This window comes from Eupeodes corollae, chromosome 1 (genome assembly GCF_945859685.1).
Source record: "Eupeodes corollae chromosome 1, idEupCoro1.1, whole genome shotgun sequence".
NCBI lineage: Eukaryota > Metazoa > Arthropoda > Insecta > Diptera > Syrphidae > Eupeodes > Eupeodes corollae.
Window position 1 is genome coordinate 175,619,615 of NC_079147.1, and position 15,588 is coordinate 175,635,202.

A 15,588-nucleotide genomic window follows, 5' to 3' on the forward strand; every position below is an offset into this window, starting at 1 on the left:
AGCTCGGAGAAAGTCAATTTGATTATCAAAAATGTGACGATCACTTATCAACAATAACATTCTTACTTTTCTTGTTTTTTTTTCGAATGTCGTAAGCTTCTTCGGATTACTTACTTAAGGTGGCGCTACAGTCCGGGACGGACCTGGGCCTCAACCAACAAGCGTCTCCAGCCAGCTCGGTCCTTAGCTAGCTGTCTCTAGTTTCGCACGCCAAGTTGGTTGAGGTCCTCTCCCACCTGGGTGCGCCACCTGAGTCGCGGTCTTCCTCTACTGCGCCGTCCCTCAGGATTGGATTCGAAGACCTTCCAGGCTGCAGCGTTGATGTCCATCCGCTCTACATGACCTAGCCATCTAAGCCGTTGGACTTTAATTCTGCTAACTAGGTCAGTGTCGCTGTACAGTCCGTACAGTTCTTCGTTATATCTTCTCCTCCATTCTCCACCTATGCATACTTACTTACTTACTTACTTAAGGTGGCGCTACAGTCCGGGGCGGACCTGGGCCTCAACCAACAAGCGTCTCCAGCCAGCTCGGTCCCTAGCTAGATGTCTCCAGTTTCGCACGCCAAGTTGGTTGAGGTCCTCTCCCACCTGGGTGCGCCACCTGAGTCGCGGTCTTCCTCTACTGCGCCGTCCCTCGGGATTGGATTCGAAGACCTTCCGGGCTGGAGCGTTGATGTCCATCCGCTCTACATGACCTAGCCATCTAAGCCGTTGGATTTTAATTCTGCTAACTAGGTCAGTGTCGCTGTACAGCCCGTACAGTTCTTCGTTATATCTTCTCCTCCATTCTCCACCTTTGCATACGGGACCAAAAATCACCCGAAGAATTTTTCCCTCGAAGCATCCTGAGACGCTCTCATCTTTCTTTGACAGGGTCCAGGCCTCAGCGCAATAAATGAGAACCGGGATGATAAGTGTCTTATAGATGGTGATTTTACATGCTCGAGAGAGGATTTTACTTCTCAATTGCCTTCTAAGTCCAAAAAAGCAGCGATTTGCAAGAGTTATTCTTCGTTTGATTTCAGCGCTGGTGTCGTTGTATGTATTAATAGCGGTGCCTAGGTAGACAAAGTCCTTAACTACCTCAACGTTATAGCTGTCCATGGTGACGTTTTGTCCAAGACGTCGTCGTTCAGTGTCCTTTTTTGATGACAGCATATACTTGGTCTAGCCCTCATTGACCACTAAACCCATCTTCTTCGCTTCCGTCGCAATGCTCAAAATCGCTCCACTGACATCACGCTTTGATCTTCCAATTATGTCAATATCATCTGAGTGTTTGGGTGGACCTTTGGAAGATTGTGCCTCTAGTGTTGACGGTTGAGTTTTGCACAATTCTTTCCAGAACGATGTTGAAGAAGTCACATGACAGTGCATCGCCTTGTCTAAAACCTTTTTTGACATCAACTGCATCGGTGAAATCTTTTCCGACCTTGATAGATCAGCGTGCATTCTCCATCGTCATTGTGCATAAACGGATAAGTTTGACAGGGATGCCAAAACAAGACATTGCTCGGTAGATTTCCCTTACAGCGGAATTCGGTTCGTCATCGCCGTTATATAATTTGGAGAAGTGATCTTTCCATATTCTCAGCATCGACTGCGGTTCTACTACGATGTTCCCCTGATCGTCTTAACAGCCTTCGGTTCGTGGCTGGTACCCTTGGGAGGTTTTTTTTACCTTTTGGTAAAATTTACGAACCTCATTCCTGTTATGACATTCGTCGTCAAACCAGGGGTTTCGCTGTGGTGGCCGTGTGAAATCTAGCACTTCAGAGGCGGCAACTCTGATGGCTGAAAGGCAATGTTGCCACTGGTTTTCAATGCTTAATGCAGGCAGCATGGGGCTCCTTAAGAGGTTATTAGAGACTCGATCGGAAAAGGACAAATGTCATTTGAACATCAGCTTCTTCGGATTACAAGAATGTAACTGAGAAAATGTTCCTGTCGTTTCTGTAAGCTTAGCACCGATGGATCTACATTGATCTAAGTGTGGCGATAACACCAGCCAATTTACTTGTGTAAGCGTCTAGTAGCTATATATATATTTATAAACAACATATATTTGTTAGAAAATGACTATAACATTTTTGTTGTGACAAATTTTTAGCTACCAATTTCACTATAACCTTACATCGATCGAATACGATCACTTTGTTGTCATTTGTGAAAAATCACCTTAGCCGATTCCACTTCTGGGCAAATTGAACACTATTCAAATATTTACTGGCTAGGCAACAGATCATGTCTATTTTTGCAGTTTCTTGAGACTTTGTTTTCCTTCTAGAATCTGAAACACTACACTTCATCGGAGGAGAAATTTCAAATACTTTTGTTGTTAGATTTAGCCAATCATAATCCCTTGACTACGTAGCCACAAACTTTGTGAATGCGACCAATTACTGTATTGTGCTACATGCCAAAACTTTGGTGAACTATCCTCTTAAAAGAATGTCCCCTATTTTTTGGGGCACACAATTTCCCGTGCTTAGATTTTATACAAACGTATCCATTTTTTTTATCTCTAACATGACAAAATTAAGCTACAAATTACTACTTTTCCAGTCGATTTGCCTACGATTATTGAGAATTCAACCCTTAGTTGTTTGAGTGTTTGGTAAGGTACGTCGAATAAATTTGAACTTTTTAAATTGAATGGATTACTAAATTGAGCATTAGTTAATTTTTAAGTTCAAACTGTCAATTTTATTTGATTTTTGTTGACTTTTTGTCTAGCTTAAAAGTGTTATTGTTTATTGTATATGAGAAGTGTACTCATGGTTCTTAAGAATAGTTAGCTTATGTGTAACTTTTACATATTTTGTTTGGATTGATCTGTGTTTTTTGTACTTTGTTTCTGTATAGCACGGTAATTTTAATTAATAACTGTGATGTCGTTTGTTGCGGATGAAAGAATACTCCCTGAAGGTAATAAATACAAAAAGGTTTTTAAGATCAATCTTCCTATGTTGAAGATGGGCACTGAATAAATGAATTTGTCCCTTAGTAAAATTCGAGGTAAGAAGTGAAATGTGCGGGCTACTTAGAAGGGGCAAACTTCTTCTTCTCTTACAAATAATTTCCGTATGGCTTGAGGACCAGCCCCTTCAATGAATAATATGGCAAAGTCTGTCGATACTTTAAAATCTTTTTTCACAATAAAAATTTGAGAAGAAATTGTAAAAAAGACTTGTACACCATCTCTGCAACCACTTAAGATTTATGCATGTAGTAACTACATGCACTCTTCGGTGTTTTGTTGTAAGTAACATCTTTGATGGACAGACATTTAACAACCTATTAGCACAGTAGCTTCCTTGTTTGCATGAGTCGCGAAAGATTTGAGTTTTTAATAATGCATTTATGATTTGATGATAAAGAATTTAGAATACAAACCATACAGTCGGATACATTTACAAAATATCAGACTTAATGATCATAAATTGTCGATATAATAATATACCACTGATGAGGAATTTCTGCCTCTACCTCTTGCGAAGTATATTGTCAAGGAAAAAAAAAAACAATTGCTACAACAACTCTTTAAATTGACTATTTTCGGATTTTTGCAAATAAACAAAAGGGAAATCCCCGAACAATTAAGAACAAGCGTAACAGGACGATTAGCACTTAAATGATTTGTTTCGATGGGCCATTTACTTTTTTCTCATATAAACCTAAGCCCATTAATAAATGGTTTATTTACTTAATCTCGTGATGAAGATAAAAACGTAATCCCATCATCTAGAAAACTAAGAATGTTTAAATTTTATAATGCAACTAAATGTGGCGTTCGTCATGCAATCGATAAGAAATAGTGTCAATATTTTATGATATGCTCAATATAGCTTGTATCAACTCATCCATTATTTAAAGCCATAACATCGAAGTTTCGCTAGCTAAACCTTAACTCGAAGAAGCTACAAAAAAACAGTAAGACCATATCTTAAACACCGTCTGTCAACAATAACAATTTCAAGAAAAATAAAGTACATAATACGAGATGTGTTGGGCTTAAACTGATTTTTGTTTGTGATTCAGTATGTTTTCAATAAATTTTCCAATTTCAAGGGTTTAGCAATTTTATTTGTCCATTTAAAGAAGTGACCCAGTATCTTTCAATTATTTCTATTGATTCAGTTCAGAACTACAATGTGCTACGATGTTCTTTTGCCTCTTCTATGGCTTCTGGTCATGGATACAGTTCTCGTTAAATTAGAGAGATGTGGAGTGAAGGCGGTAGCCTACGCGGATGATTTGGTGCTATTGGTGTCAGTAAAATACACCTCTGTGATTAGTGAAATCACGGAGTCAGCTTTGAAGAAAGTTAGCAACTGGGACACGAGTTGTGGACTAGGAGTTAACCAAAGTAAAACTGAACTGTTGCTCTTTACCACCAGAACTAAAGTACCGCCCTTCGCGCTACCTCGACTCAACGGTCAAATTCTATCATTGTCTTCCAGTGCAAAATATTTGGGAGTTATACTCGACCCTAAACTAAACTGGAAACTAAATATTGAAGTACGGGTTAAGAAGGCCTGTGTTGCCTTCTACGCCTACTGCAAAACTTTCGGCAAAAAGTGGGGACTTCAGTCGAAGATGATTGGATCTTCTACCAATCGACCTTTTTATTAAATACATAGTTCCCTGCAGCGCTATTAGACTGAAGGAATTAAATAGCTGGTTGTCAAAACCTTATGGTCACAGCAAGACTATGAAATTGATTCCCTCAGATATTATCTCGGTAGACACTGACTACTGCACTCCTACTTTGAACCTTAGTAAGGGTTTTAAGGTTATTTTCCCATCGAGAGAGAATTGGGTAGAATAGGTTTCGGCACAACCATCTTTACTGACGGCTCAAAAATGGAGTGCGGAGTTGGTATGGGATCTTTTCTGAGTCCCTAAATGTAGCCAAATCCTTTAGGCTTCCTGACTTTGCTAGCGTTTTTCAGGCTGAACTGCTGGCAATAAGGGGGGCATGTAAGATACTTAAACAAAACCCAAACCAAAACCGAAATGTGGCTATCTTTACAGACAGTCAGGCAGCTGTCAAAGCCATTAACTCGGCCATATCCTCATCTAAATTGGTCCAGCAATGTCGCGATGAGCTTGCGAACCTGAATATTAACCTCGGTGTCACCCTGATCGGGCCATAGTGGTATCGTAGTATCATAGGAGCGGCCCTTCATAGCTCACTTGCGGAAATGGTTAACATTTCTCTTGGTGCTATGAAGGGTAAAATCTTTTCTATCTACCAAACTAAATCAAACCGAAGGTGGAGCAATTTACTCAACTGCATTATATCTACGAAGATATGGCCCACCTATAACAAAACCTGTACAAACGATCTTCTATGCAGGCCAAGGCAAGACATAGCCAGGATTGTTGCGGTTTGTACCGGACATTGGCCTATAGGAGTTCATGCAGAGAAGTTGGGTATCTCTTACAATACCTTTTGCCGTAGCTGTAGTGAACAATGAGAAAGTGAAACCATAATCCATTTCCTCTGCAAATGTCGTGCTTTGGCAAACACCAGAATGAAATGCTTTGGAAAACCATTCTTTCAAGAACTCGATGAGCTATCTGAGACAAAGATTAGAGACCTAATCTTTTTTCTCAATGCGGCAAAATGGCTCTAACATAATCGCTATGAAGCTTCTCTATCAATCTATCCTTTCAATCAAAGGTCAAACGAGTTTTTGGTATCAAAACGGCTGCCTTGAGATCGCCATTTCTACCTTCCTACCTACGATGTGCTTCCCTTTTAAGCTTTCAAGTAAACAAAACATATTGTAGGTAGTCATATTTAACTTGCGCTCTGAATATTATTAGCACCTTTTCGTTTCAAGTTTGGAACAAAAATACACATCTAGTTTTCATGAAAAAAGCATCATCAGTAGTACAACGGCCTATTTGAATTTATTGTGGTTAGAATAGGTTACATTACTTGCATTTATAATAACAAAGAATATATACAAAAATCATAACATCAATCTTGTCATTGAATTCAACCACAAATAGATAGTTTTTAACTGTTAAATTCCACTTCTTAAATAATATGTAAATTAAAAACTTGAAACTAGTTGCACTTCTACTGCTGAAACTAACCCATATCAAGGTATTAGTTAACTGATGGCTAGACATAAGATAATATGTATGTAATACCGTATTATTATTACTTTTAGCTTGGTTTGTTGTTCGTTCTTTTTGTATCTCCATTCGTTCAGTTTATAAATCAAGTAAATTCATATACATATCTCAGTCGATTAGCAATACAAAATTCAACCAGATGGTGTTGATGAGGTAAATCGGGCTCTCGTGATGAATACTCGCGAAATAAAAACAAACCAGTCTGCAGTCTCATTTCAAATCCGCTGATGATAAGACGTGCGTTGTGTGAGTCCCGCTTTCCTCCAATAATAATATATTTTTTCTTTTGTTTTTATCACCCACGATCAAATCGGCACAATGTTTCGGCGATATTCTTTAGTTGATACGTCTCCATCAATATCAAGATTATCGGTTCTAACGAAAAACCTTCAACAACGAACCCCTGCACCGGATATTGTTGTGGATCATGTTCCAATATCCGAAGTGACCCCACCTCAGAGGAAATCGCGATCGTTACATTCTTCACCGGTTTACCGTAAAAAAGACTCATCTCCGAATGGATTAAAATTCACTCAAAAAGAAATTCCTTTGAAAAACTCCATTTATACCGGTGCGGGAAACTTGACTGAAGCTCGTCGGTTTTCCAGAGTGACTCAACAACAAAATCATGGTTCGTCACTTTCAAACCATTTAACAGTTCAACCGATACACGAATGTTTATTAATGCGAAAGCGAGATCAGTTCGTAAGTGGGCGAAAATGAATATTTAAAGATTCCTGAAGAATATATTTTCTTAGTAGAACATGTTTATAGTTGACTAACGTAAATAATACCAAACCAATGAAGTCTCTTTAACTGAAGCAGATTTGTTTGCTTGTATATGCGTTTGACGGTCATGAATTACTTGAAGTCAATGCACTCTATAAAATGTTAGCAATATTGTGTGAATAACAATGTAACAGTGAAAGTAATCTTGGGCTTCTTTAACTTCGTTAATATATTCATTAAATTATGTAATATAATATATATTTATGTATTATGTTTCATAGTAGTAAAACTGATAAAAAATAAATTAGGTACCGCAACAGCTCGCAGAGAAGAAGGTTCTGGCACAGATAATACATTTATTATCTGTGGTTCTAGTGACCAACAACTCGCAACCATTTCTGTGCGAGTAATGTCAGGATTCAGAACGGCTAAATTGAGAAAGTACTTTTTATCACAAGAATTACTTTTAGAGGATTTGTGAATTCCTCGCAGAAAAACTGAAGACAGTCCAAGCATTAACCATCACGCCACGGGTGCAGTGCAGTGTAGAGTATGTGAAACCAAATCTTGCCAATTTTTAAAGGCCAAGTTAAAGGGGTCAAAAAGATCGAACCCACTAAAAATAAAGTCAATATAAAATGATTTTTAAACGTCAAAAGGAACGAAAAAGGACACATTAATTCCTTTCTAATCCCTACAAAACATTGAATAATTCGCAGAAAATTCAGTTGGTACTATCAGCATCTGAGATCATGGATAAGATAGGCTCTTGGGCAAGTTTATTAATAGTTTTTTGTATTGTCTGTAATGTTGTAGATATTAGTCTTTTAAACTTAAGAAGATGTAAAAAAGATGCAACGCTTGTGTCGCTAGAGAGTGCATAATTTGGTAAGCTCAAAAAGGGTTGTTTTACAAAGAATAGTAGAAATTGTTTATTCATTTTATAACCTCAATATTGAACATACATTTGAAACATTACTGAAGTGTGCAACATTCCAAAACTAGTATAGTTTTTAGAAGAGGTAATCGCCACGAGCCTGAATTAATTCCAATTATAATGAAATAGAGCTCCAAAAAGCGTAGGATATGCATAGTGTTGATACTTACAAAAGTTTCATAGCACAACATGCACAATTGAATACCGGTCATTATTACAATGTTTTGTTCATTTTTATATTTTATATTGCATATCTATAATAAATTCATTAGTTTAAACCGTTGTGATTATACTAAGTACATTTCAGCCTAAGAAATTTATGTACACATTAAAGTTTAGTTTAGTTTTGGCCGACACTGTATAAGTACAATTTAGTTTTTATATTATTGGTTTAAAGCCTTTAGATTTCTGATTAAAAACACAAAAGTAAAGGAGACGATGGTAGATACAGCAAAATTAGTCGATCTTATACGCTGATAAAGCGTTTGTGTTTAGTATTAAGTAAAAAACTAAAATTACGAATATGCAAGTACTTATAAATTTTACCTGTACTTGGGTAAAAATTGGGTTCTAACTCTTTTATAAAAAAAATAAATAAACTATCGTTATATGTCTATACGCATATCGTTGTTTTTGTACCTAGGTACGAACAATTGTAGGTATCTAAATTTATACATTCATATGTCAATATGTACCTACCTAGAAATAAAAATCTATCATTTGAAAAAATTTAGCGCTCCCAAGCTAGATGTCTCCAGTTGCGCACTTCAAGTGGGATTAGGTCACTTTCCACTTGTGCGCTTCACTGGATCCGCCGCTTTCCTCTATTCTTCTGTCCTGTGGGTAAGGTTAGGTTAGGTTAAAGTGGATGTTGCTTGGGAAGTCCAACACACTTAGACCAAAGTATGGTCCGTTGTGATACCACATTGATCAGTTGATAAGCTTAACTCGTCGAACCAATTGGATCTTCGAATGAAGAGTAGGAGACAAATAATGTCAGAATTTTTTAGATCGCTGGTATCGTTGAAGTAGTAGTCTCCAAGGTGGATTCTACGTCTTTGTGATAAGGCAAGGCATGTGCACAGAAGATGAGAGATTGTCTCCTCCTCGTCCATGCATCATTTGCAGGGGCTCCAAGTCGAATAGCATGCCTTCCTATTACGCAGTGCAAAGTCAGGACACCTATAACGTATCAAATGTCCAATCTACTCAGAGAGATTAATTGTTTTGAGCGCCTGGCGCTAAGATTAGGCCAAATAAGTTTTGTCGCTAAACAGGTGGTGGTATCATTCCAACTGAAGTTTGTTTTCTCTATATTATCTTGCTTTAGCATGAGTTTACATGTAGCTAATTGGATACCTATGCTAGCATTGTGAGCCACCAGAGGTAAAGTTGTTCGGCTTTTTGTAAGTTCGTCAGCTTTGCAATTTTCTGAAATGTCTATATGGCCCGGCACCCAGAATAGGTGAATGTTGAACTGTGTAGCCATTTCCGTAAGAGATGATCGACAATTTAGGGCATCGTATAGCAGGACGGGGATGATGATAGCGACACTTTGGTTGGTTGAGAGAGTGCTTAACTACTCAATTGCTTTCTTCGCCCAAAGAAATAGCGTACAATGGTTTGGGCTGTATGGAGAAGAGTCAAAATTCAATAAAAATTAAATCACTCAGCGGTTAGCAAGAATAATTCTAAATTTGATCTCAGCACTGTGCTGGTGTTGTTTTTTGCATTCATACCCAAAACTTACGCCTGTCGATTGTGACGTTTTAACCGACACTTCGCGTCGTTCGGTGTTCTAAGTCCTTCCTTGGTGACAGCCTATACTTTGTTTTGCCCTCGTTGGTCGAAAATCCCGTTTGCTGCCTTTATGTCAAAAAGTCACAGAAGTCCTATTGACATCTTTCTTCCGATCATATCCATGTCGTTAGCATATGCCAGTGATTGGACAGACTTTTGGAAGATGATGCCTCTAGTGTTGATCTGGAAGCTTTTCAATATTCTTTCAAGCTTAATTTTAAAGTAATCACGTGACAGTGAATGCTGTGCATAAAGCCTTTATTAATATTAAAAGGTTCGGTTAAGTTGTTTTCAACCTTTATAGAGTAGCGAAATATTTCATGGTCATCCTGCATATGCGACCTTGAAATCCATGGAAAGATGGTGGGTTTCGACTTGATGTTCTTAGGTTACGATGAGCTTTAAAAATGTACATATTAAGGCAGAGCAGATTTTACATGCAATGTTAAGGAGATTGATTGTTCTATAGTTGGTGCAGTTTAAAGGGTCTCCTATTTCAGTATGGAGCAAACAATACTGAGCTTCCCTATATCGAGCATGCTTTCTTTAGATCATATTTCTTTCAAAAGCTCACCGTTTTAGCTCCAGCGTTTTTGTTAGATTTCAGATTAAATTTGACAGTCTTTACTACGTCTTAGTTGAGAAGATGAGATTATTGGCTTTCGTCGTCTATGTAGAAAGGATCATCCTATACCTGACAACGAAATTCCACTCGCCATAATGCAGTCTTCAGAAGGTGTCCTTCCATATCCTCCGCAATGACTGCGGTTCTACTTATAGTAGTATGACATTTCCACTTTCGTCTTTAAAGCCTTCGGTTCGAGGTTTATGGACTTGTGACTTTTACCGCAAGCTTCTCATGATCTTCCTTTTTGTTATGCAGCCCCTTTGGCTGCCTGCTGTTTGGCTGCCGATATTCCTCATCAAACCAGGGGTTTATTATTAGTAGCTTCAAAGAAAATTAAAATATCCTGGCTAGGGCACTGCTTATATGCTTTGTCCAAGAGCTCGAAAAACACATCTTTAGTGTTGTCATCCTTCTCTTCTGTGAGAACGTGTGCGCTCATTGCGCAAATGTTGCCGAATTTAGTGCATATAAATATAACTATAGCTCAAGATTTGTTGCCTGGCTCCTGGCTCCACTGACAAAGCCAGTTCATTGATCGATCTGATATATCTTCATAGAGTTTAAAGTTCGTGTATTCCTGGCATTTACGTGTGCCGCCATTTTAAATGGTTGGTTGTGTAAATCTCTATGGCTTGCACTACGAAATAAAAATAATTCTAATTCTTAAATGCTGAAAAAGATTATTTTCCTTTTATTAATGCACTCACCTCATTTACATGAGTTCTGATAAAACCCTACCCCTAAAGCGTTGATTCAAATTTGAAATAATAACTTTAAAATATCATAAAAACATGTCTCACCACTCGTATTTATATATATATATATAATACTCGTATTTATATTTTTTGAAAAAAATATTTTCTAACTGCATTTTTTTCTTACATTTTTACAGTTGCCTGTTGCTGATCCCTTTCTAGAAAAGGTTAATTTATCAGATTTAGGTAAGTACAAACTTAAAATTCATCAGAAATAATTTTAGGAGTTTAACCTTAAGCTTTTTTCTACGAAGATTTTTAAAAAATGATAATGGCTCCTCATGCATACTTCCCAATTTGATTCGTCCTTTTATTTTTATTTAAAATAAAAAGCATTAATTTTAAAAGTAGAGAAAAAAGTTCTCCTATCTTTAATTTGAAATTGTTATTTAATATATGGTACTTAAAGGGTAGGTTACTAAATGATTCAAATGACAATAGATAACTTCACATTTTCGTATGATTAAACCTGGGCAGGACAATTAACTTTTTATTTTTAATTAATATTAACATCTACAGAACATAAGTATTGATGCAATTGGATTGGATTTAACAATTTGTGTTATTAATTAAATGCCAACAAAAATTTAGATCAAATTCTTATACTAAATTGTCAGATTGATCATTTCTCGAAAAGTTTGGATTATATTAAAATGAATTAATGAAAAATAATTAAGCGACGCATGTAAATTTGTTACCTTATTCAAATTCCTCAAATCCGAACTAAAAGGCAGTCTCGAAGAAATAAATTGTAGAATAAACAAACTCAATTTCAATAAGCCATTATATTAAATTCGTTCAGATCTTGACGTTCACCTACAAAGCAATCTTAGAACAAATTCCCTAGCATGAAAATCTTTCTTTTTTTTAATTTGGAACCCCGACGACCACCAGGAAAAGGTTTAGTGTAGTGAGAGATTTAAACACATTTAAAGCTATTTTTAATGTTGAAATAATTTCTGAGAAATATGTTTCATCTTCAAAACACTTGATGTTGGAGTAATTCCTTGTTGATTTTGTGCCATTTTCAAAACAAATACCACCACGTATCCCACATTAGCAAACGTTGTTTAACCTGGGGTAGGTAGGTGGAAATGGCGATCTCAAAGCCACCTAGCCTGAGATCCAATTAGCGCTGTAGTGCGCCGTTTTGATACCAAAAACTCATTTGACCTTTCATTGAAAGGGATAGATTTATAGAGAAGCTTCATAGCGATTATGTTAGAGCCATTTTGTCACATTGAGAAAAAAGATTTGGTCTCTAATCTTTGTCTCAGATAGCTCATCAAGTTCGTGAAAGAATGCTTTTCCAAATTATTTCATTCTAGTGTTTGCCAAAGCAGGACATTTGCAGAGGAAATGAATTATCGTTTCACTTTCTCTTTGGTCACTACAACTACGGCAAAAAGTGTTGTAAGAGATACCCAACTTCTGTGCATGAACTCCTATAGGCCAATGTCCGGTACAAACCGCAACAATCCTGGCTATGTCTTGCCTTGGCCTGCATAGAAGAACGTTTGTACTGGATTCATTATAGGTGGGCCATATCTTCCTCGATATAATGCAGTTGGGTAAATTGCTCCACCTTCGGTTTGATTCAGTTTGGTAGATAGAAAAGATTTTACCTTTCACAGCACTAAGAGGAATGTTAACCATTTCCGCAAATGAGCTATGAAGGGCCGATCCTTGCCTGGCTAGCTCGTCAGCCCGTTCATTTCCCACGATACCACTATGGCCCGGAACCCAGATCAGGGTGACACCGAGGTTAATATTCAGGCTCGCAAGCTCATCGCGACATTGCTGGACCAATTTAGATGGGGATATGGGCGAGCTAATGGCTTTGACAGCTGCCTGACTGTCTGTAAAGATAGCCGCATTTCTGTTTTGGTTTGGGTTTTGTTTAAGTATCTTACATGCCTTCCTTATTGCCAGCAGTTCAGCCTGAAAAACGCTAGCAAAGTCAGGAAGCATAAAGGATTTGGCTACATTTAGGGACTAGAAGACTCCCAGAACCAACTCCGCACTCCATCTTTGAGCCGTCGGTAAAGATGGTTGTGTCGAAACCTATCGACACGATGTCATCCTCCCAATCTTCTCTGGGTGGGAAAATTACCTTAAAACCCTTACTAAAGCTCAAAGTAGGAGTGCAGTAGTCAGTGTCTACCGAGATAATATCTGAGGGAATCAATTTCGTTGTGTTGCTGTGACCATAAGGTTTTGACAACCAGCTGTTTTATTCCTTCAGCATTAAAGCGCTGCAGGAAACTCTGTATTTAATAAAAAGGTGGATTGGTAGAAAATCCAAAATAACGTTTAAAGCGTCCGTTGGGCAAGTACGCATGGCCCCTGTGGTGCCCACGCAAGCTGAACCTTCTTTAGCTTATCAATATTATAGGCTTTGCAGGCCACCACACAATCGAACCATATGTTAAGATTCTTCTACACCGAACTTAACGAGCGATTCTTCTATGGATTCGGTAAAGACTTTGTTAAAAGCACCTTCTATGTCTAGGAAGGTGGTAAGAGTAAATTCTTTATAATGGATTTTTTGTTCTACAGTACGCACTACCTCATGGAGGGCAGTTTCCGTAGATTTGCTCTTAAGATAAGCATGCTGAGAGCTTTCGAGAGGTCGTCCAACTAGGATTTCTCTAATATGGAAATCAAGAATGCGTTCCAAGGTTTTAAGCACAAAAGATGTTAAGCTTATTGGTCTGAAGTCCTTCGCGGATTCGTGACCTCGCCTACCCACTTTCGGGATAAAAACTACTTTGATTAACCTAGGGCACTCTTCTGAATTGTTCGGTGTCAAAATACATTGAAAAAACAGAGTGTACACCTTATCCATTGTTATATTCGTCCCTCCTATAACATCTACACTATCTTTTTAACTTAGTGTTGATAAAATGTACTCCATTTGAGAGAAAAATCAAGTTTTTTTCAAAACATTATTAAAATTGGTTCAGCCTGTCTCAAGCAAGCCATTTTAGGTCTACTTATATAAAAGTTTTTTCTTCTTAATATGTTTACTATTTTAGCTTTAAACGTTTTAAAACTAGTATTTTTGAAAAAATGTGCAGCCAGTAAGTTGGTTTAAGACAAGAAAAAAAAATCGTATCTAAAATATCCATACAAAACTGAAAAAATATATCAAAAAAAATAACGGTAACATATACACTTGCTATAGTATTTGAAAAATCCAAAAACGTAGTCTTTCATTTTATTAAAGAATGTAGCTTGAATATTTAATGCAAAATCGTTAATTTCTTTAAATTATAATTACAATCCAAAATATCTATGAGACGAAAAAATTGCATCTTTTCACACACATGTTTTTTAGATACCTCAACAAAAACTTACAAAATAATGATTTGTATAATTTTGTAAAACAGAAAGTTCTACTGCACTGAATTTTATAGCACTTTTCCACTTATGCATTCAAAAGATGAAGTAAAATGTACCCCAAAAACATATTTAAAATGAAGTACACTTAAAAAAAATTCCCAAGCCATGAAAAACCATCAAATCAAAAATTGCAAAAATATGCATAATTTTAAATTTTTTAGTAGTTTTATTTAATTTAAAATTAAAGATTTTTTTTTTGTTTTTACTGTACTTAGTGTACGCTTCTATTTTTTCTTTGCTCGTCCCTTTCTTCTCAGCGTTTCGAAAACTTCATTGTTGTATCTGCAGATTATATTTTCTTTCGAATTTCAAGACCATTTATTTATGTACTGTTTAGTTTGTAAACATTTTTCGAACGGTTTGGTCTTATAAAAAGGTTAAAAAAGTTCGACGATTTAAATTAAACAAAAAAATACAAAACAGAATATTGACAAGAACAAATATTTTTCTCGTAACGTCGGCATCGCATCGGTATAAATAGTTTCGAAAACATCTTCAGTCGGTATAAAAGTTTCGTACAGGTTCAATTTATAGCTTTTATGGCTAGAGCTAATTATTGTGCTAATACTTCGTCAACTTTTTACATATTTAATCAAAATGACGCAATTGAAAACTAGTTTCCAATTATATAGTGCGGATTTATTTTTTTATAATAATCTCAAAGTTTTGGATTTCTAGACAATTTCAATCAAAAATAACGCTTAAAAAGAAGCAAAAAGAAAAAAGGAAACAACTCGGTGCGAGCAATTCAAAAGATGAACGATTTATTTTTCCGTGAATCTCATTCTATTCTATATTTAAAAGAAATATCTGTAGGTTAAAAGCTGCTTTGGTCTGAGTGAGCATGGCAGCTGCTAGTGAGGATTTATGTATTTCTACAGCATTATGTGTGTCTAAAAGACTGCATTTTAAACAGAATGCTCTCGTTTAGTTAAAAACAATCACACATTGGTGTGACACTGGGGCGACGCAACTGCGTGCGCAGAAGTTTTTCGATGGATATAAAATAAGTTTTCGAAGCAAATAATTTATCGACATGCGCAAGCGAACTTGTTTTTTTTTGTTTGTTAAAATAGATGTAGAAACCTGCTGGCAAAATCCAACTGTTTTTGAAGTAATTGTAGTATTTTTGTATTGCTTAGGTACATTAATTGATTTTTGTAATCTTTTCATATTGAA

The 15,588-nt window shown here is 36.7% G+C and overlaps 1 protein-coding gene across 4 annotated transcripts in view; it reads left to right on the plus strand.

Moving 5' to 3' along the window:
* The window catches only part of LOC129954180 (uncharacterized), a 169,465-nt gene that overhangs the window by 139,716 nt on the left and 14,161 nt on the right, over positions 1-15,588 (plus strand). For all 4 annotated transcript variants that reach the window (XM_056067919.1, XM_056067920.1, XM_056067917.1 and 1 more), the window contains one exon: positions 11,142-11,190. In XM_056067919.1, the coding sequence (XP_055923894.1) occupies positions 11,142-11,190 (49 nt within the window). The remainder of the gene's footprint in view (positions 1-11,141; positions 11,191-15,588) is intronic.